Consider the following 24,356-nt stretch of genomic DNA (forward strand, 5'->3'; position numbering starts at 1 on the left):
ATACAACCATAAATACTATATGAAAATACACTGCAAAATCGCTATTTTAAACCAAAAAATGGTCAGTGTTTTTTTTCTTATTATGCACTGTGTGCTGCAGGATTTTTTTATGCTGTACACACTGACCATGCAGACCCATTCTTTCATATGTAGGCCTACCAGAACACCAGATTTAAAGGCACTAGAATTTTGGCATACATATACATGACTGACACTGGCTGTTTAGACGTTCATGCACATGATTGACCCTCAGAGGGTTAACTCACTCTGTGTCAAAAAATATTCGAAAAAACAAAAATTATTTTTCTTATCAAAATCTTAAGAATATTTTTCCGAGTGCCATAGTACAAAAATAAAAAAAATTGCGATCAATATTTACCAAGATGTAGAAGTGTGAAGTTAACAGACAGTGAACCGCTTATGGCAACATCGACGGCTGTCACTCATTCAGTAATATATTTACTTTTATTCTATTTTTTGCTTTTATTTTTTTAATATTTGATTTTTTCAAGTAATTTTTGTGGCCTGTGAGACCAATATAAAGTATACTGTATAAAATCTGGAACACCCTACCTGAGAACTCTAGAACTGCAGACACATTCATCACCTTCAAAACTACCATTAGAAAACATCTTATCTCCCTGATACACCCCGTCAACTAACTACACGAATACCACCTGGTGGTTCACACTTACACTCACTCACTCATTTGACCATAAACAGAAATATTAATCTCAGTCTTAAAATAATGAATCCTGTGATACTCCAATACTGAAACTATATACTGTGCCAAAACAAAAGCTTTCACATTGCTAAACTCACAAACTAGTATTTAGTCACTTAGCCATAAGACCAACTTACCTCATAATTTGTAATATTTTACAATTAAGAATAAAACTAAGTATGCCCGAAATGCCTAGCCATGCTAAGCGTTCTAGTGGTACACTCTGTAATACCTAGCCATGCTAAGCGTTCTAGTGGTACACTCTGTAATCACAATTTTACAACATGTAAACCAAACAATAACCAAATTTCTGTAAACTCAGCATTGTAATCCTTATAGAGAATAAACTTTGAATTGAATTTGAATTGAATTGAATTGAATATATTCACTCGTTGTAACACAATAACTGCACAAACATTATCATTATATTGTTGACAAAACCTGTTTACACAAGCCATCAATAAAAAAAGTTGTTTATTACTATTGTTCTGTAATACAGTGGACCCCCGCCTTACGATCAGCTCCCAACTCGATCAATAATGTAAGTGTATTTTTGTAAGTGTTTTTGTACATGTATTTTTGTGGGTCTGAAACGGACTAATCTAATTCACAATATTCCTTATGGGAACAAATTCGGTCTATAACGGCACCCAAACAGACCTCTGGAATGAAATAATATCGTAAGGCGGTGGTCCACTGCATATATACACATATGCGTGTAGTCACTGGACACGTTCTTAGAACTGCTACAGCTACTGGAAGCTTCTTCTTGTATGTGAGTGGCATTTGTTGTAAATGTGCTGAGTCGGCGGTGTGGCTGGTGCCACAGTGACGCAGTACACAACCAACACCACCACCAATTACCCACACCATCTTCCCCACTACTCACACTATCTTCCCCACCACCGACATGGAAATAAGTCACTTTTTCTGACATTTTTGGGGTTCTCCTAGGTATGTTGCTATGTTTACACAAACGCACCCTGCCTTCCCCACCACCGACGCTGCCTTCCCCACTACCCACACTGCCTTCCCCACTACCCACACTGCCTTCCCCACTACCCACATGGTTAGGTTAGAATACACTTAACCCAATGGTGATATTTATGCTTTGGCAATTTAACCCAATTTATGCCCTATTTATGGCCCATTCTGCTGAAATTCTGCTCTACCTGCAGCACCAAAGGACATGACAACTAGACCAACACAAGAAAACCACTGCTCAATCTACTACATATGCTATTACAAAACTTCAAGCAGATTTATTTATTTATTTATTTATTTATTTTAATTTGAGCACACATACAGAGGTACAAAAAAAAAAAAAAAATACAGATAAGAGCAGTATGCCAAAGCCACTTATACTATGCATAGCATTACGGGCTGGCTTAAAATTAACTTAAGATTAACTAAGCAATGATGACATCAGTGATAAAACATTAATGTAAACAGATTACTATAAAGCACAAGTGAGTATTACAAAGACAGGTCATATGGTTGCATTCAGTTTATTTATTTATTTATTTTATTTATTTATAATTTGAGCACACTTACAGAGGTACAAAAAAATACAGAAGAGCAGCATGCCAAAGCCACTTATACTATGCATAGCATTACGGGCTGGCTTAAAATTAACTTAAGATTAACTAAGCAATGATGAAATCAGTGAAAAACATTAATGTAAACAGATTACTATAAAGCACAAGTGAGTATTACAAAGACAGGTCATATGGTTGTATGCATTGTTGTACATTCAGTAGAATGGAGTATTCTGTTAGGTAGTGTATTTAAAAAATAATAAAGTTAGATTCTGTTTTAGGTTTAACATTTATGTGATATAATTGTGAGAAACATTTAAGATATACAATTTATAAGGTTCAGTTATTCAGTATTTATTTGGTTTTGGGTGAGTAAGTGATCTTTGAGAAGAGACTTGAATTTATAAACAGGTAGTGTTTCTTTTATATTTACAGGTAATGAATTCCAGATTTTAGGGCCTTTTATGTGCATTGAGTTTTTGCATAGTGTGAGATGGACACGAGGAACATCAAAGAGTGATCTGTGCCTTGTGTTATGGTCATGTGTTCTGTTGAGGTTGGCAAGGAGATGTTTGAGGGGAGGGTTAATATCAGAGTTAAGTGTTCTATGTATGTAATAGGTGCAGTAATAAGTATGGATGTTTTGTATGGTGAGTAGGTTTAGTGTATTGAATATTGGTGGAGTGTGCTGCCTGTAGTGAGAATTTGTTATCATTCTAACTGCAGCCTTTTGTTGAGTAATTAGTGGTCTGAGATGGTTAATTGTTGTTGAGCCCCATGCACAAATTCCATAGGTGAGATAGGGGTAAATAAGAGAGTGATATAGGGCCAGGAGGGCTGACTGTGGAACATAGTACCGTATCTTCGATAGTATGCCTACAGTCTTGGAAATTTTCTTAGAAATTTGTTGTATATGTGTATGAAATTTGAGTCTATTATCAAGGTGGATTCCTAAGAATTTTCCCTCTGTTAGTTTTGTGATAGGTGATCCGTTTATCATTATGTTAAGAGGGACATCTGTAGCTCTGTTACCAAACTGAATGAAGTAGGTTTTGTCAATGTTTAGTGTAAGTTTGTTAGTCCTCATCCAGGTAGATATTTTCTGTAATTCGGTATTAACAGTATTGGCTAGCGTGACTGGGCTCGGGTGAGAGAAGACGTATGTAGTGTCATCTGCAAATAGTGTGGGTTTGAGTAATTGCGAAGCATTTGGAAGGTCATTTATGTATAGGAGAAAGAGAAGAGGGCCAAGGACACTTCCCTGTGGGACACCAACTGTAATTGGTTGCGCAGAAGAGTTTGCCCCATTTGCGTACACATATTGGCTTCTGTTGCTGAGGTATGACTTGATGTAGTTGAGGGAGTGCCCTCTTATACCATAGTGTGACAATTTTACGTGGAGCAAGTCATGGTCAACTGTATCAAAAGCTTTACATAAGTCAATGAAGATCCCCAGTGGGACTTCTTTTTTCTCTATTGCAGTGTATATATGTTCTAGCATGTGTATAATAGCATCATTAGTATTTTTATTAGGCCTGAATCCAAATTGACAGGGGTTGAGTATGTTTTGGGAGATAAGGTAGGAGTAGATTAGTTTATGAATTAATTTTTCAAAGATTTTTGAGAGAGGGTGTAAGTTGGATATTGGCCTATAGTTATTCAACTCTGTTTGGTCTCCTCCTTTGTGGATCGGGGTGACCCTTGCTATTTTGAGTACTGTAGGGAAGGTGGAGGATTCAATGGATTTGTTAAAGAGTGTTGCAATGATTGGTGATAGCACTTGTGACACTTTTTTGTATATAAAGGGTGGTAAGGTATTTAAATCTCCTGCCTTGTTTTTTAGTGCGTTGATAATAAGGGAGACTTCGTATGGGTTAGTCGGAGCTAGGAACAGAGTGTTCGGATAGTTGCCGGTGAGGTAGTCATTTGGTGGGGTATCTGAGCTTGGGATTTTATTGGCAAGGTTTTGTCCTATAGTGGAGAAGAAATCATTGAGTCTGTTTGCTGTTTCTGTTGGTGGGAGTTGGGGTTCATCTGATTTTGCTAATTTTATTTCGCTATTTCGTGATATCTTTTTTGTTCCCAGAATTTCTGATAGGGTTTTCCAGGTCTTTTTTATATCACCTCGTAAGTTGGATAATCTGTTCTCATAATACAATTTTTTTGCCCTTCTTATCAGGCTGGTTAGGATTGACGAGTAACGTTTTGTTTGGTCTCTGGTTATGTGACCCATTCTCCAATCCACCCAAGCTGCGTCCTCCACCAGTATTGCATCACCACCACCTCCCGCTAACGACCCCACCAAAATTCTCCACTGTATTATGTACGCCCATGTACACAATGTAGCTGCACCTGGATCATTCAACACCACCATCAATGAACTCTTCAAACTCAACAACATGCCCAGCTTTACATTCCCTGCACCTCCACCTTCGACTGACATCATGAAGTCTGCCATAAATACTGTCAACATCGCCACTGCTCCATCACCACCACCTCCTGACATGGAGACAAACCAATCAGAGGCCATCAAATTGCCACCAGATCCCAACAATGAGAGACCACCACCAACCTCTCCCTCCACTCTCACTCTCAACCAATCACCAATCCCACCTACAATGGCAAGCTTACCTACAATGGTGTCACGTTCTACACCACGAAACAGCATAATTCAGTGCCTCGCCAAGAACTTGTCCAGCAACTCCAGGATGGGTCTGCCAAGTTCTCCTGTCACGACGATCCACCCAGTACCCTAGACACCACCTCAACACTTCTAGACCGGACCCCACAACTCCAGTCAGAGTGCAGCACCTCACAAGAACAAAGTTCAATACTCTGCAATGGCCCAGTTGCACAAATAGCTCCCCAATGAATCCACTGCCAAGCTGAAGTCCCCCAGCACTTTGCTATTTAGCTAAAGCTGGGGTGTGGCTCCAATTGATACCCTGATTTAGCTGTCATCTCTGCCCTTCCTGCCATCTTCTGCCTGCCTTCCGCAGTACACAGCTGTTCCCAGCAGTCCTCGTGCATCAACATCAACACCTCCAGTAAACCTGTACAACTTGCCCTGAGTGGATGGGCCACTCACCTTTATTATCCCTCCTCCTCAATCATCCCAACCCCTTTCCATGTTTCCATCCCTACGCATCCTTCTTCCTTCTCCATCTTACCGACTCTTAGGTCAGACCCTCGTACCTCATATGGCCCATTCTATTGTTCCAGTCTCCCAAACTCGGCTATTACGGTGGCCGTGTTTTGTGTGTAAACCCGAGTTTGCAGTGTATTTTCATATGGTTCCTATGGTTGTATTCTTATTTCTTGGTCTCATTTGATAGAATGGAAGATATATTACAGAAAAATATATAATTTTGATTGGTTTCATGTTTGAAAATACTTTAAAATTGAGCTCAAATTAGCAGAAGTGTTTGATTTTTGCCAATGTTCAAGAGTAAACAAATGACGTCACTGTCCAACTGGCCAGTCTAATGAGCAATCATAAATGGGTTGACATTATTTATAAAATTATTACAATAATGCAGTGGTCTGCATAATAGAAAATCTATTTTTTGTATGAATAAAACTTTAAAATGGAAAGCAGGCTTAATATAAGAGGGGTCTGGAGACATGACTAATGAACTGAGAAAATATTTTAGTGCTAGGAATATCTACATTGTTTATTCTGAACCCTATTTTGAAATTTGCATCTCTTGAAACTTGTGTGAAATTGGCCAAATTGCTGATTTCTTACCACTTTATTGGGTAGTTGAAATAGGTAAATGGTCGGTTTTTTGTACTCAGTCGACAGAATTGAAGGAATACAGTGGACCCCCGCTTAACGATCACCTCCCAATATGACCAATTATGTAAGTGCGTTTGTACGTGTATGTTTGGGGGTCTGAAATGGACTAATCTACTTCACAATATTCCTTATGGGAACAAATTCGGTCAGTACTGGCACCTGAACATACTTTTGGAATGAAAAAATATCGTTAACTGGGGGTCCACTGTACTAGCAAAATAGCTATGAATTTGGTAGACTGGAAAAATGGAATGGGCCAAAAATAGGGTGTGAAGTGGGTGATATTGCCGATGCGTTAATATCGCCATTGCCGGATTAGTGATGGGCAACCTGTACCAAGAAGATGAAAATTTGACACATTTTCAACATCAGGGCATCTTTATTGTAGACGTTTTGCCATCCAGTGGCTTTATCAATATAATTCACTGACATAATTTGAAGACAGTATAACCATATACAAAAGATGAGGTAATCATTCCCTCAGCTTAAATTCAGCACCCGAGGCTCCACTGTATAATAAACTGACGTAAGTAAAAGGTTAAAATATAAAATGTACTAAGTACAAGTTAGTAATATTGAACTAGAGGCAGTGATTTTACAAAGTAAGCTTGGTTAAAGTAAGCTTGGTTAAAAGATAATACACTGCTTTTAGAGGATAGAAATCATCTTAGCACACAGTAATTCTAATGGAAATGTATACAGTGGTACCCCGAATTTCATACATAATTCGTTCCAGAAGACTGTTCGAGTACTGTTACTGAATGAATTTGCTCAGATAAGGAATAACGTCAATTAACGTAAATAACATAAATTAGTCCGTTTCAGACCCCCAAAAATACACTTACATAATTGTTCAAGTTGGGAGCTGTACAAAACTCAGGGTATCACTGTACAGTGGACCCCCGGTTAACGATATTTTTTCATTCCAGAAGTATGTTCAGGTGCCAGTACTGACTGAATTTGTTCCCATAAGGAATATTGTGAAGTAGATTAGTCCATTTCAGACCCCCAAACATACACATACAAACGCACTTACATAAATACACTTACATAATTGGTCGCATTGGGAGGTGATCGTTAAGCGGGGGTCCACTGTATAGGAGTTGTGTAATACAGTGGACCCTTGGGTAACGATGACACCGGCTAGCGATAAAATTGGATATTGACGCGTCTTTGCGTAAAAACACTGGCTCAGCCAACAATGAAAAACTCGGTTAGGGACATTTGTCCCAAACGCATCCTCATGTCCGTCTGGCCTGAGTGCCTCAGCTGCCCTGCCTTCAGCTAGTGTGCCATTGTTTACAAGCCAGGGCGGATGGTTGCACGCATACATCCAATAAATTTTGTATTATTCCAGTGTTTTTAGTGCTTGTAACTGCTAAATAAGCCATCGTTGGCCCAAAGAAAGCTTCTAGTGCCAGCCCTGTGGTAAAAAGGGTGAGAAATACTATCGAAATACTATCGTATCACGGTCAGTTGCTGCTGCACCACCGTCAGCTGCTGCTGCACCACCGTCAGCTGCTGCTGTACCACGGTCAGCTGCTGCTGCACCACCGTCAGCTGTACTACTCGAAGATGTGGAGAGAATGTTGTTGGTGAGGCTTAACGAGAAACAATTACATGTACCGAGAAACAATTAACCCCAGAGGGTTAGCCACCCAGAATAACCCAAGAAAGTCAGCGCATCATCGAGGACTGTCTAACTTATTTCCATTGGGGTCCTTAATCTTGTCCCCCAGGATGCGACCCACCGCAGTCAACTAACACCCAGGTGAACAGAACAAAATGCCTGGAACTAGTGCTCATATTGGTGAATTTAAGTCCAGCAAAGGTTGGTTTGAGAGATTTAAGAATCATAGTGGCATACACAGTGTGATAAGGCATGGTGAAGATGAAAAATTCCAACCCCAACAAGTGTTCAACTGTAATGTAACAGGCCTGGAGTTTACCTGGAGAGAGTTCCGGGGGTCAACGCCCCCGCGGCCCGGTCTGTGACCAGGCCTCCTGGTGGATCAGAGCCTGATCAACCAGGCTGTTACTGCTGGCTGCACTCAAACCAACGTACGAGCCTATTCTGGAAGAAAATGCCAAACAGGACCTACATTACTCAGGAGGAAAAGGCACTCCCAGGACACAAGCCTATGAAAGACAGACTAACTCTCATGTTTTGTTGTAATGCTAGTGGGGATTGCAAAGTGAAGTCTTTACTGGTGTATCACTGTGAAAATCCCAGAGTGGTCAAAAAAAACATTGTCTCATCACTCATCAATACTCTTCAATGAAAGTCTCATTTTAGTATTTATGTATTTATTGTACATGTTTCATTGTTTTCTTTGTAGGGAAATGTATATTTCGTGTAAAAAATTATATTTTTTAACACTTTTGGCTGTATGGAACAGATTAATTGGATTTCCATTATTTCTTGTGGGGAAAATTAATTCGGCTAATGATAAAATCGGTTAAGGGCTCTCTGGAACGGATTAAAATCGTTACCCGAGGGTCCACTGTATTTGATAAGAAGAGCAAAATTAGCAAAATTAGCAAAATAAGTAAAATTAGCAAAATAAGCAAAATTTGTTGAAGAACCAAAAGAATATTTGACTAATATTTCTCCTTGTTAAGCAGCTACATTTGTAGAATAAATATTGAAGCTAAAGCTATTGAAAACATTTTACATCAATTATTTACTTTTTCGGTAAATACTATGTGAGAAAAAACTTGCATACTGTATTAACGTTTTCCTTAACTCTAATTATTTTAAAGGTGGCAAGTGCAGTTTGCTTCCTGTTATCCCCCGGAGCCTCGTACATTTCTGGTGAAACACTAAAAGTTGATGGAGGTGGCAGTCTTTATTCTTATCTCATGTTTGAGATCCCAGGTGAGTTTGTAAACAACTTATTTGAATATACTTGCTGTCTTGAATTATACTGTACTTATGCTGTACTTTTTTTCGAATATTTTTCGACACAGAGCAGTTTTGTGATCAGAGGTCTCGACAGTGAAAGGGTTAATAATGATAATATTAATAACAATAATAATCACTGAGGCGCATTCAACATCACATGTTACGTTAATATAGACATTCTGATTAATCCATCTATGATATTTTTTTCAAAATTACAGTGGACCTCCGCATAACGTTGGCATCGCATAGTGTTAAATCCGCATAGCGATATATTTTATCGCTAAAATTTTGCCTCGCATAGTGCTAAAAAATTCGCTCAACGTGATTCGTCTGAGACACATCCATGCAGCCTGAGCCAGCTTCACTTGTTCTGCCAGTGGCATTGTTTACAAGCCAGCCTCCGCGGTAACATTCAAGCATACAATCGGAACATTTCGTATTATTACAGCCTTTTTATAGTGATTTCACCTGAAAAATAAGTGACCATCGGCCCCAAGAAAGCTTCTAGTGCCAACCCTACAGAAATAAGGGTGAGAATTACTATGGAGATGAAGAAAGAGATCATTGCTAAGTATGAAAGTGCAATGCATGTCTCCAAGCTGGCCAGGTTGTATAGTAAACCCCAATCAACCATCGCTTCTATTGTGTCCAAGAGAACGGCAATCAAGGAAGCTGTTCTTGCCAAAGGTTTAACTGTGCTTTCAAAACAGAGATTGCAAGTGATAGAAGATGTTGACAGACTGTTATTGGTGTGGATAAATGAAAAACAGATAGCAGGCGATAGCATCTCTCAAGCAATCGTAAGTGAAAAGGCTAGGAAGTTGCACGAGGATTTAATTAGAAAAATGCCTACAACTAGTGGTGATGCGAGTGAATTTAAGGCCAGCAAAAGTTAGTTTGAGAGATTTAAGAGGCATAGTGGCATACATAGTGTGATAAGGCATGGTGAGGCTGCCAGTTCGGACCAAAAAGCAGCTGAAAAATATGTGCATGAATTCAAGGAGTACATAGACAGTGAAGGACTGAAACCTGAACAAGTGTTTAATTGTGATGAAACAGGCCTGTTTTGGAAGAAAATGCCAAGCAGGACCTACATTACTCAGGAGGAAAAGGCACTCCCAGGACATAAGCCTATGAAAGACAGGCTTACTCTTCTCATGTGTGCCAATACTAGTGGTGATTGCAAAGTGAAGCCTTTATTAGTGTATCACTCTGAAACTCCCAGAGCATTCAGGCAAAAGAATATCCTCAAGGCTAATTTGTGTGTGCTGTGGAGGGCAAACAATAAGGCATGGGCCACTAGGGACTTTTTCTATGACTGGTTACACCAAGCATTTGCCCCCACTGTGAAAAATTACCTAACTGAAAAGAAATTAGACCTTAAGTGCCTCATGGTGTTAGACAATGCCCCTGGTCATCCTACAGACTTGGCAGAGCGACTTTGTGGGGACATGAGCTTCATTAAGGTGAAGTTTTTGCCTCCTAATACCACTCCTCTCCTGCAGCCCATGGACCAGCAGGTTATTGCAAACTTCAAAAAACTGTACACAAAAGCTCTGTTTGAAAGGTGCTTTGTAGTGACCCCAGAAACTCAACTGACTCTAAGAGAGTTTTGGAGAGATCACTTTAACCCTTTGAGGGTCGACAGGCCCTCTCCGAAACTCGTTCTCAGGGTCGGCCAAATTTCAAAAAAAAAAAATTATTTTTTCTTATGAAAAAATAGAGTTTTTTTTTCTAAACATTATAGGATAAACAAAAAAAATTTACCATCAATACTTACGGAGATATGGATGCATGAAGTTTGCAGAAAATGAGCCGCGTATGGCAACAGCGGCGACTGCCGCTCACCCGGTAAACTTTAGTTTACTTGTATTTGAAGGTTTGTTGTTTTTTTCACCATTTTATTTTTTCACATAACTTATGTGGCCTATGAGACCAAAGTAAGGTGCAATGTACATATATACACTCGTTGTATACAACACAATAAGCACACAAACATAATTATCAATATATTGTTTACAAAACTTGTTTACAAAAACAAACAATACAAAACATTGTTTATTATTATTGTTCTATAATATATATACCAATATACAGTCACTGAACATATTCCTATTAGTTCTGCAGCTTGTGGAACTCTGAAACATGGTGTCATACACAATGGTGTTTTATCTTTCTCCCTCATTCTATCTCTTTCAATCTGTCTCTCTCTTTCTATCTGTCTGTCTACCTCTGTCTCACAGGTACACATAAATACAAGTATACATAGTATAAATTACCTAGGATAACCCAAGAAATCCAGACAAAGTGCTATACTCTGCTTGAAGATGTGAGTAAAAGTGATGACACAGTCTTGTGGCTCTCTGAGACAGAGAGCTAGATGGATAGACAGGGAGCTTGACAGACAGGCAAATAGACAGAAATGTTAGTGTACCAGTACCAGTGTACTAGTGTTCCACCCTCCTCCTCCTCTTCTTCCTCTTCCTCCTCTTCCCCCTACTCTTCCTCATACTCTTCCTCTTCCTCCTACTCCTCCTCCTCCTCTTCCTCCTCCTCCTCTTCTTCCTCTTCCTCCTACTCTTCCTCTTCCTCCTCCTCCTCTTCCTCCTCCTCTTCTTCCTCTTCCTCCTACTCTTCCTCTTCCTCCTACTCTTCCTCCTCCTCCTCCTCCTCCTCTTCTTCTTCCTCTTCCTCCTCTTCCCCCTAATCTTCCTCCTACTATTCCTCTTCCTCCTCCTCTTCCTCTTATTCCTCTTCCTCATACTCTTCCTCTTCCTCCTCCTCCTCTTCTTCCTCTTCCCCCTACTCTTCCTCCTTCTCCTTCTCCTCCTCGTCCATAGTGTAAATTACCAGGAGTTGGCAGCTGTCAAAATGACAGATTGTCTCATTACTCACTCCCCCCTCCTGCCTGTCAAAACAATGGGGTCAGATGCTGCTTCCCTTCCTCCATTCTATCTAATTATCTTTCTCCCTCATTCTATCTGTCTTTTTATCTCTGTCTCACAGGTACACATAAATACAAGTATACATAGTATAAATTACCTAGGATAACCCAAGAAACCCAGACAAAGTGCTATACTCTGCTTGAAGATGTGAGTAAAAGTGATGACGCAGTCTTGTGGCTCTCTGAGACAGAGAGCTAGATGGATAGACAGGGAGCTTGACAGACAGGCAAATAGACAGAAATGTTAGTGTACCAGTACCAGTGTACTAGTGTTCCACCCTCCTCCTCCTCTTCTTCCTCTTCCTCCTCTTCCCCCTACTCTTCCTCATACTCTTCCTCTTCCTCCTACTCCTCCTCCTCCTCTTCCTCCTCCTCCTCTTCTTCCTCTTCCTCCTACTCTTCCTCTTCCTCCTCCTCCTCTTCCTCCTCCTCTTCTTCCTCTTCCTCCTACTCTTCCTCTTCCTCCTACTCTTCCTCCTCCTCCTCCTCCTCCTCTTCTTCTTCCTCTTCCTCCTCTTCCCCCTAATCTTCCTCCTACTATTCCTCTTCCTCCTCCTCTTCCTCTTATTCCTCTTCCTCCTACTCTTCCTCTTCCTCCTCCTCCTCTTCTTCCTCTTCCCCCTACTCTTCCTCCTTCTCCTTCTCCTCCTCGTCCATAGTGTAAATTACCAGGAGTTGGCAGCTGTCAAAATGACAGATTGTCTCATTACTCACTCCCCCCTCCTGCCTGTCAAAACAATGGGGTCAGATGCTGCTTCCCTTCCTCCATTCTATCTAATTATCTTTCTCCCTCATTCTATCTGTCTTTTTATCTCTGTCTCACAGGTACACATAAATACAAGTATACATAGTATAAATTACCTAGGATAACCCAAGAAACCCAGACAAAGTGCTATACTCTGCTTGAAGATGTGAGTAAAAGTGATGACGCAGTCTTGTGGCTCTCTGAGACAGAGAGCTAGATGGATAGACAGGGAGCTTGACAGACAGGCAAATAGACAGACAGAAATGTTAGTATACCAGCAAAAACAAAGGGAGGGCGATGTTCATCTCATCTTTTGGCATCAGCTCTACCCTCATTTACCCTCATCAAACGTCAGCACTTATCAGATGTTATCTCCCCTTATCTTGTTACTGTCATGGGTGAACATTTATTATTACGTATTATTATTATTACCTATTATTATTATTATGTACTATTATTATTATTATTATTATTATTATTATTATTATTATTATGTATTATTATTATTATGTATTATTATTATTATGTATTATTATTATTATGTATTATTATTATTATTATGTATTATTATTATTATGTATTATTATTATTATGTATTATTATTATTATGTATTATTATTATTATTATGTATTATTATTATTATGTATTATTATTATTATGTATTATTATTATTATTATGTATTATTATTATTATTATGTATTATTATTATTATGTATTATTATTATGTATTATTGTTATCATTACGTATTCTTCTTCTTCCTCCTCCTCCTCTTCTTCTTCCTCCTCCTCCTCCTCTTCTTCTTCCTCCTCCTCCTCTTCCTCCTCCTCCTCCTCTTCTTCTTCCTCCTCCTCCTCCTCCTCCTCCTCCTCCTCCTCTGCCTCCTCCTCCTCTTGCCTCCTCCTCCTCTTGCCTCCTCCTCCTCTTGCCTCCTCCTCCTCTTGCCTCCTCCTCCTCTTGCCTCCTCCTCCTCTTGCCTCCTCCTCCTCTTGCCTCCTCCTCCTCTGCCTCCTCCTCATCCTCCATTCTTGGAACAAGTTTGAAGAGCTTGTAGTTCATAATCACTATCACTATCATCACCAATGCTCACATCTGAGTCTGGGATTTTGGAAAATAGGAGTTTCCTCTTTGATTCTGGTACAACTGAACGACGGCCCAGCACCAGAGGTGGAAGGCTGTGGGTTGTCTGGGTTTTCCTCACTATTACCCATATTATGGTCATTAGTTTCGGTCAAAACCTCACCAGAACCTTGAAACTCATCTTCACTGTCACTTCCATCTGTATTAGAACTGTCACTGGGGAACAAAAGTGTCCCAATTCGCCGAGGAGTGAGGAACTTCTTACCGCGAGGCACGGTGGAAATTGTGTACTATGATGGCATTCCCACAATGCACCACTGGGTGCCAGATTTTTTTCCTACTGCGCACACCCACCACACAGACCCATTCTCTCACATCTAGGCTTATCAGCCTTTTCCTGTGAGATTTGAGGCCGCTAGAATTTATGCGTACTAGTACGACAAAAACCCCTACGCGTAAGACGTACTAGTACGACCAAAACCCTCAAAGGATTAATATCCTCAGTTGTGTAAACCTTATAGGTAAGGCTTGGGAGGGAGTGACTAAGAGGACCTTGAACTCTGCTTGGAAGAAACTGTGGCCAGAATGTTTAGACAAAAGGGATTTTGAAGGGTTTGAGGCTAACCCTGAGAATCCTATGCCAGTTGAGGAATCAATTGTGGCATTGGGGAAGTCCTTAGGGTTGGAGGTTAGTGGGGAGGATGTGGAAGAGTTGGTGGTGGAGGACAATGAAGAACTAACCACTGATGAGCTGCTAGATCAACTTCAACAGCAAGAGGCCAGACCTGAGGAAATTGCTTCGGAGGATGGGATAGAGAAATTGAAGAAGTTGCCTACTTCAAAGATTAAGGAAATGTGTGCAATGTGGCTTAAAGTGCAAACCTTCATGGATGAAAATCACCCTCAGACAGCTATTGCAAGCCGTGCTGGTGACTATTACACTGACACTGTTGTGAAACACTTTAGGAAAGTCATAAAGGAAGGAGAGGTACAGGCCACTATGGACAGATATGTTGTGCGACAGAAGTCCAGTGACTCTGAAGCTGGTCCTAGTGGCATTAAAAGAAGAAGGGAAGTAACCCCGGAAAAGGACTTGACACCTCAAGTCCTAATGGAAGGGGATTCCCCTTCTAAACACTAAAACCATCCAGTCTCCCCTCCTCCCATCCCATCAATCATCACCACATTTTCAATAAAGGTAAGTGTCATGTAACTGTGCATGTTTTCTTAAGTTTGTGTGTATTCAAATTAATATTTCATGTGGTAAAAAATTTTTTTTTTCATACTTTTGGGTGTCTTTCATGGATTAATTTGATTTCCATTATTTCTTATGGGGAAAATTAATTCGCATAACGATAATTTCGCATAACATTGAGCTCTCAGGAATGAATTAATAGCGTTATGCGGGGGTCCACTGTATATAGTAAACATGCTACATAACATAAACATGATACATACACCCCAAAATAGAATAAATTAACATAAATATGAGATGTTTTTCCAGTTGGCTTGCCGGAGTGTCAAAAAGAATAATGATTTCTATAGTTCAACACCAAAGAAAATGCTGACACAATAGTATTACTGGCGGTAACTGTAGAAAATTGTTCTTTTTGTGCCTCCACTCAGAGCTCCATTCCTTCTAAAAATGGTGTGTTACTTGAGAATGGGAGTGTTGCTCTTTATATTACTTTACCAACATGAAAACTACTTGTACAGAATATAAGGTGTTTGTATTAGGGTATATGCTTCACAAGCATGGAAATGAATGTGTATGAACCATAACCAGACACGTTCATTTGCTTTTTTACACTCTCTGCGACTCTGTCCTCCCTCATTTACTCGTTCTTTTTCTCTCGTTTATTCATTTTTATCTCGTTGACTCACCTCTCACCCAACATTAAGACTACAAATATTTTAAGGTAAGTAATGAGTGTACTGTGTGTGTATTTTACTTTTAATTGTTCTTAATGCCTAGTTCTATTGCTAACATAATATATGTTAGTGTAAACTTGTTATCTGGCATTTATATGCATTTATAAGTGGAAAAAATGTGTTCTGCTTTCCGGCGATGTCTGCTTTCCAACATTAGCCTGGAACTTAACCTGCCATGTAAGTGGGGCTCTACTGTACATCTTGCAGCCTACCTCCCTCTTGCCTTAATTGTAATGAAGCTCGCCCAGCTTATTCTCATCATTGCCAAGTTTAACCAAACCAAACCATACCATGGGTGGGGTTTGAACCCGGCGTCAGAGAGTCTCAAAACTTCAGACTCTCTGACCACGGGTTCAAACCCCACCCATTGTATGGTTTGTTTGCAATCGTGTTATTACAATTTCGCGAGTCATTGCCAAGTTTACTTGAAAGAACAAGAAATCCACTGTCTCAAAGAGAAATAAGGCTTCACTTATGCCATGGCATTCTCTCATCTTCCCCTGAAAGAGAGACTTCCGTGACTTTCTTATTCTCGAGTTACTAAATGCCCTCCAGCCTCGGTGTTACCTACTTCCACAATCTGCTCTGTGATCACAACTTCCACAGTCACCTCTGTTTCTAACTCTTTTGCAGCCCTGGCCTCCGAGGTCCCTAACTCTTCACCTCAAACTGTCCTCGAGTCATCTCGTTCGAATGTATCTATGTCTACAAGACCTCGCACAACTACACATTCCCTTTGCCTCTCTACTTCCCCAAATTTCAAATCTCCTTTACCCCTCCTTCACTTAGACTTCCCAAACATTTTTCCTTCCTGGTCTTTTTGCCAAGTACTTTACCTCTTACTGTATCTGTTATGGGTGTGGAGGGTCATCCTCCCTCTCGTACAGTTCCCTCCTCTTCTGTCCCCCTCCCAAGCTTCTTCCTCTTCTGTCCCTTCCCAAGTTTCTTCCCAACTTTACTCTAACCTCTCATCCTCCACTCTTTGGTAACTTCCGTCATCTCTCCGATCTTAACTCACCCTCCTCCTCCTATCTCTGATGTGGAACTCTCTGCAACTTCCTTGTCTTCCAAAACTCTTGAAGCTACAGTATCTCTGAATATACAGTGGACCCCCGCATAACGATATTAATCCGTTCCTGAGAGCTCATTGTTATGCGAAATTATCATTATGCAAAATTATCTTTATGCGAATGAATTTTCCCCATAAGAAATAATGGAAATCAAATTAATCCGTGCAAGACACCCAAAAGTATGAAAAAAATTTTTTACCACATGAAATATACATTTTCCTACACACAAAGAGAAGGATACATGCACAATAGTAGAGTAGTACATGCACAGTATATATTGTGCATGTACTAGTCTACTAAATGAAGAATAAATGACACCTTTATTGAAGATGCAGCAATGACTGATGAGACACTGTGTCCTGGGAGTGCCTTTTCCTCCTGAGTACTGTAGGTCCTGTTTGGCATTTTCTTCCAGAACAGGCCTTATCACACTGTGTATGTCACTACGATTCTTAAATCTCTCAAACCAACCTTTGCTGGCTTTAAATTCACCAATATGAGCACTAGTTCCAGGCATTTTTCCCTGTTCACCTGGGTGTTAGTCGACTGGTGTGGGTTGCATCCTGGGAGACAAGATTAAGGACCCCAATGGAAATAAGTTAGACAGTCCTCGATGACACTGACTTTTTTGGGTTATCCTGGGTGGCTAACCCTCTGGGGTTAATTGTTTCTTGGTATTCTCAATAAGCCACACCAACAATGGTGCTACAGCAGCAGCAGCAGCTGACAGTGCTACAGCAGCAGCAGCAGCTGACAGTGCTACAGCAGCAGCTGACAGTGCTACAGCAGCAGCAGACAATGCTACAGCAGCAGCAGACAGTACTACAACAGCAGCAGCAGCAGCTGACAGTGGTACAGCAGCAGCAGCAGCTGACAGTGCTACAGCAGCAGCAGACAATGCTACAGCAGCAGCAGACAGTACTACAACAGCAGCAGCAGCAGCTGACGGTGGTACAGCAGCAGCAGCAGCAGCAGCTGACAGTGCTACAGCAGCAGCAGCTGACAGTGCAGCAGCAGCAGCAGCTGACAGTGCTACAGCAGCAGCAGACGATGCTACAGCAGCAGCAGATGATGCTACAGCAGCAGCAGACGGTACTACAGCAGCAGCAGCAGCAGACGGTACTACAGCAGCAGCAGCTGACGGTGGTACAGCAGCAGCAGCAGCAGCTGATGGTGCTACAGCAGCAGCAGCAGCTGACAGTGCTACAGCAGCAGCAGCATCAGCAGTTGACCATGGTACCACAGTATTTCGATAATATTTCTCACCCTTTTTACCACAGGGTTGGCACTAGAAGCTTTCTTGGGGCCCATGGTCACTTATTTTGCAGATAAAATCACCAAAAACACTGTAATAATATGAAATGTTACGATTGTATGCTTGGATGTTACCACGGAGGCTGGCTTGTAAACAATGCCACCGGCGGAACATGTGAGACTGGCTCAGGCTGCACATTAGACGCGTCTCGGACAAATAGTGTTGAGCGGGTTTTTTAGTGGTATGCGAGGCAAAATCTTAGTGATAAAATGTATCGGTATGCGGATTTAACGTTATGTGATGCCAACGGTATGCGGGGGTCCACTGTATTGACAAAACCAAAAATGGACACCAATCCACCTCCAGTCATTCCTCTTCCTCACTTGTACAGATTAAAATGGTTATAACGCTGACCATAATTTTTAACACTTTCACTGTCGAGAACATGCTCAAAAGCTCGCCCTCAGCATAGAAGAATATTAAAAAATAAAAATTCTTATGAAATGGTAGGGAATTTTTTTCCCTGATGGTAATGACACCAAAAGTATGAAATTTGATGGAAAAGTTACTGAATTACGCTCTTGCAAAGTTAGTGGTCTCAGTGATGTTTACGCATTGGCGATTTCACCCACTTTGAGCCCTATTTTTGGCCAATTTCATTGTTCCAGTCGACCAAACTCATAGCTATTGTGCTAGAACTCCATTATTCTATCAAATGAGTACAAGAAACTGCCCGTTTATGGATTTCAGCTACCCAGTAATCAGAAATTGCTAATTTGGACAATTTCATACATATTTCAGGTAAGACCAATTTCAAAATAGGGTCCAGAATTAACAATACAAGCATTCCTAGCACTAAAATAACATTTTCTTTGTTCATTAGTCACATCTCCCGGCCCCCCGTATATTGTACTTGCTTGCCATTTTGAATTTTATTCACACAAAAAATAGAAGATTTACTGTTATGCAGACTACTGCATTATTGTAAAATTGGTATAAATAATATCAGCGCATTTGTGAAAGGATATTAGACCCGCCAGTTGATGTGTATTGGAAGCATAACGTGATTTGTTTACTCTTGAGTAACAACAAAAATCAAACATTTCCGCTATTTTGAGATCAATTTCAAGGTACTTTTAGTCGGTAAACCATTCAAAATCATCTCTGTTTCTATAATACATCTTCCATTCTATCAAACAAGACCAAGAAAATGAGAATACAACCATAAATACCATACAAAAATACATTGTAAAGTCGGTGTTTTAAGCCAAAAACAATGTCAGAATTTTTTTTTATGCTGTGCACACTGACCACTCAGACCCATTCTCTCATATGTAGGCCTACCAGCTTTCTCCCACAAGATTTGAAGTCGCTAGAATTTTGCCATAATAGTACGGCACCGACAATGACTTCTAATCCATAATATTGTGGCACTTACAGTAAAAGGGTTAAAGGGGTGGACCAGTAAGCCAGCAGAAGGCCTGAGTCAGATGACCAAAAGCTCCAGCTGTGGGTCATCATATGACTAAAACCTGCATCAGGAAACACTTGTCCTGTTTCCTGACAAACCTTACCTAACCTTCTCACTTTTCTAAACCATCTACATGACTCTTTTTCTTTGTGGAATTCCAATCCATCACATTTACTTGTCTTCCACTACCTCCTAATGTCGATTTCACTAACCCCCCCCCCCCTAGTTCGTAGACACCTGCTGCTTCAAGTTACCAGTGTACTTTTCTTTGTAAATCATGACTTATTTACAGCAGGCCTCAGGGGTAATTGGGATGAGCTTCAGGTGTTGCTCTCTCTGTTTTTCCCTGTTTGTGTGTGCTTACAAGAACCTAAATTACGCTCTGCTGTTATCCATCCCATCTCGAGCTATAGTTTATTGCATTCATCGGATCCTTTTCCTGATAGATCTTTTAATGAAAGTGCGCTCTTTGTGCAAACAGGTATACCATCAGATCTTTGTTCATACTTCGCTACATTATACACATACTTGAACAGATGGTATATAATCTGCTCTTTGTATCTTTCTCTATCTTGAGCTTTATCTGTTCCAGATGTTGCATTTCTGGTTTCTTCCTTACCGTCACTTCTTCTCTTATTACGTGATTTGAATGCTCATCATTTCCTTTTGGGGCTCTCACTGTGACTTGTGGTGATCAGTTAGAGGCTTTTCCCCTTTCTCTTCCCCTCCATGTTTTAAATATGGGTATTCCCACCCATGTCGATCCTTGCACTCGATCTGTCTCTCGCATTGATTTTTCAGTTTGCTCCTCTTCAACTGCACCCGACTATACCTGGTCTTTGCTCCCAAATTTAAATGACACTGATCACTTTCCTACCCTCTTTACTTCCTGTTCAAAATCTCGTCCCCTCGAAGCCCACAGTGGAAATTTGAATGGACAGATTGTGTCCTGTACATGTGCCAAACTGCTTTTAGTGAGGACCCTTCTCCGTCCTCTACTGATGATCTGTTACACCTGTTTTCAACCTCAGTTTTAACCATGGCTTCACATGTTATACCTCAAACCTTGAGTAAGCATTTTCAGAAATGCATGCCTTGGTGGTCCTCTGTTTGTGCTTATGCAGTACATTTAAACGTGCTGCATGGGACCAATATCATTACAATAGGGCCACAGAGAAATTCTTTGATTTTAAATGGGTGAGAGCGGTTGCCTGATGTATCATCCATGAAGCTAAACGCAGCTGTTGGCGGGATTGTTTCTACCATCACTTCAGTTTCCTCTATGAGTGCAGTTTGGAAAAAATGTACAAAAATTGAGTGGCACGTACTCTCCAGACCTGGCTCCTGTTCTTCGGGTTGCCGGTGTCAGTGTTGCAAACCCTCTTGAAGTTGCACAGAGATTGGAAATCATTTTGTCAGTATCTCTAAAGGGTTCCATCTATGGCCCTTATTTCTTTCCTCCAAGCCTGCCAGAGAGTTACTGCCCATAGACTTTTCTTCTAGCAGAGAAGAGCCTTGTAATATGCCTTTTACACTTTGGAACTAAAGCCAACACTGTCTGTTTGCCGATCATTGGCAACTGGACCTGGTAGCATTGATATTCGTATGCTTCAGCATTTGCATTCATCAGCCCTTGCAGTCCTCTTATATCTTTTTAGTCTTATTTGGTTACAAGGAGTTCTTCCCCAGCTGTGGAAATCTGCCATTGTTCTGTCTTTTCATAAACCAGGTACTTCAGGACATGATATCTCACTTTGTCGTCCCAGTACTCTTACCAGTGCAGTATGCAAGGCGATGGAACGTCTGGTATAGACATTGGATGTGGTATTTGGAGACACACAAGAGTCTCCTCCCTCGTCAATATGGCTTTTGTAAGAGCCGCTCTGCTATTGACCACTTACTCAGCTTAGATATGTGTGTTCGTAATGTCTTTGCTAGTAACCATTCCATTATTGCAGCCTTCTTTGATCTAGAAAAGGCATATGACACTACTTGGAGATATGACATCTTGGCTCAAGCCCACTCCTTAAGCCTCTGAGGCAATCTCCCATTTTTTCCTTAAAAACTTCTTGTCTGAGAGACATTTCTGTGTTCAGGTTAATAATTTACTTTCCCAGGACTTTGTCCAAGCTGAAGGTGTCCCTCAGGGATGTATCCTTAGCACCATACAGTTTCTCTTTGCTATAAATGATACGTCATCTGTTCTTCCACCTAATACTTAGTCATCACTATGTTGATGACTTTGCTATAGCTTCTGCAGGCACTGACTGTCAGTTGCAGTCTCTCTCTAGAATGCTGTCAACCATGTTTACCTTTGGGTCACTACTCATAGGTGCAAAAACACACCAGATCACTTTCACCAGACATTCTATCATCCCTGATGTTCCATTGTACCTGCATGGCTCATGTGTCCCTGGATTATACCTGGAGAAGGTTTCGGGGGATGAATGCCCCCACAGCTCAACCTATGACCAGGCCTCATGGTGGATCAGGACCTGATCAACCAGGTTGTTACTGTTGGCTGCACATAAACCAACATACAAACCACAGCCCAGCTGATCAGGTACTGACTTTAGGTGCCTGCCCTTCTTGAAGACAACCAGTGGTCTATTGGTAATTCCTCTTATTTATGCACGTACGTATCCCTGAATGTGATACGGTCAGATTTCTCAGCCTGTTTGATAGCTGGTTGTATTGAAAACCTCACATTACTTCCCTGAAGTCAACTTGCCATAGCCAGCTGAGCCTCTTTAAGACCCTCATCCATCTTTCATGGGGACGGATTGCCAAACTCTCCTTTTGCTTTATTCAGCCCTAATTTTATCAAAACTGGAGTATGGTGACCAGATATATTCAGCAGCCTCTCCTCCAACTCTTAATAAACTTGATCCCATCCATCATCAGGGATTATGTTTATGTCCGAGTGCTTTTTGCTCCTCACCAGTCAGGAGCCAATATGCATTATTCATTCATTCATTAGGGATTTGCCGGTACTTCCGGCCCGGGTCTTCTCCAAATGGCGACCTGGCGGTGGCCCCCGGGTTGGAGGTGTCGTTCATCTTCTTCTTTCTTCTGTCTTTTTTCTTGGGCCCTCCGGCTGGAGGGTTGCCAATATGCATAGGTGAATGTTCCATCCTTGAATGATTGTCGTGATGCTCATTGCCTCTGCTATTTTGTCCACTCATGACCTTCACGATTCTTCTATATACAGGATAGTAACAAACTTTACTATCCTGTATATGAACGTTTCTCGTTCTCTGTTTCTTAATCACTTATGGTTTCATTCTCATGCTGTTGCAATATACACTGATAGTTCTAAATCCTCTGATGGTGTCGGGTTTGATTTGGTGTTCCCGGACAACATAGTGCAAGGACATTAGACTTGGCTAGCATTTTTACAGCTGAATTGTGTGCAATTCTCATTGCAATTATCCGTACTGCATCTGTGCCCACCTCAAGATTTGTAATCGTCTTAGACTCCTTTAGTGTTTTCCGAGCTATTAAAAAATTTGATTGACCTCATGACCTAGTTCTTCATATACAACTTTGGTTGTGCCTCATTACTAGCAAAAGCAAAGAAATAGTTTTCTGTTAGGTCATGTTGATGTCTAGGCCATTGAGCAGGCCAACTCTACTGTGTGGTCTGCAGTACATGACCTCCCATTTTCATAGAGGTATTCCAATCTCAGACTATTTTGCTGTAATCTTGAACCACCTTTGCAACCATTGACAAGAACATTGGTCCGATGTGCTTCATAACAAATTACGTTTTATCAAACCAAGTTTAGGTTTCTGGCCTTCTTGTCATTGATGCTGAGGTTGGGAGACAACACTCTCCCGTCTTTGCATCGGGCACATCTGTCTCACTCATGGGTAATGCTCTGCTCCACTGTGAGAATTGTCTAGTTCCAATTTCAGTTTCCCATACAGTGGTCCCCTGCTTTTCGTAGTTCCCGGCAATCGTAAAATTCGCCAATCATAGGGGTATTTTCGTATAAACATGGACTCGCTTTTCATAGGTTGAGTCGCGAGTCATAGTTTGTCTGGGATGCGTACCCATGGTGTGAGCCAGGGCGGCAGCCAGTCTGGCATTGTTTACCAGTGATTGAAGGTCCCCTCACGTGCTCCAGCGAAATATTTCATAATATTCCATTTATTTTAGTGCTTGCAAATACTAAATAAGCTACCATGGCTCCAAAGAAAGCTCCTAGTGCCAAGCCTGTGGTAAAGAAGGTGAGAAATACGATTGAATTTAAGAAAACCATCATTGAACAATATGAAAGTGGTACAAGTGTGGCCGAACTGTCCAGGATGTATAAGAAACCCTACACAACCTTATGTTCCATAGTGGCCAAGAAAAATTAAATCAAGGACGCTGTTGTTGCAAAGGGAGTAACTATACTGACAAAAATGAGATCACCAGTACTGGAAGAGGTTGAGAAGTTATTATTGGTGTGGATAAATGAGAAACAATTAGCAGGAGATACTCTTATGACTTCGTTTATTTGTGAAAAGGCTAGGCAGTTGCATGAAGATTTGGTAAAGAAATTGCCTGCAAATAGTGGTGAAGTGAGTGAATTTAAGGCCAGCAAAGGCTGGTTTGAGAGATTTAAGAACCGTACTGGCATACACAGTGTGGTAAGGCATGGTGAGGCTGCCAGTTCGGACCACAAGGCGGCTGAAAAATATGTGCATGAATTCCAAGAGTACATAGAGGCTGAAGGACTGAAACCTGAACAAGTGTTCAATTGTGACGAAACAGGCCTCTTTTGGAAGAAAATGCCAAAGAGGACCTACATTACACAAGAGGAAAAGGCAATGCCAGGACACAAGCCTATGAAAGACAGGCTGACACTAATGTTCTGTGCTAATGCTAGTGGGGATTTCAAAGTG

General features: G+C 40.9%; 1 protein-coding gene across 9 annotated transcripts in view; it reads left to right on the forward strand.

Moving 5' to 3' along the window:
- LOC128702549 (peroxisomal trans-2-enoyl-CoA reductase) overlaps positions 1-24,356 on the forward strand; it is a 135,419-nt gene that overhangs the window by 106,398 nt on the left and 4,665 nt on the right. For 8 of the 9 annotated variants that reach the window (XM_070105255.1, XM_070105253.1, XM_070105256.1 and 5 more), the window contains one exon: positions 8,825-8,939. The exons of the other annotated variant lie outside the window; for it this stretch is intronic. In XM_070105255.1, the coding sequence (XP_069961356.1) occupies positions 8,825-8,939 (115 nt within the window). The remainder of the gene's footprint in view (positions 1-8,824; positions 8,940-24,356) is intronic. 9 annotated transcript variants of the gene reach the window in all.

The sequence above is a fragment of the Cherax quadricarinatus genome, chromosome 98 (genome assembly GCF_038502225.1).
Source record: "Cherax quadricarinatus isolate ZL_2023a chromosome 98, ASM3850222v1, whole genome shotgun sequence".
Taxonomy (NCBI): domain Eukaryota; kingdom Metazoa; phylum Arthropoda; class Malacostraca; order Decapoda; family Parastacidae; genus Cherax; species Cherax quadricarinatus.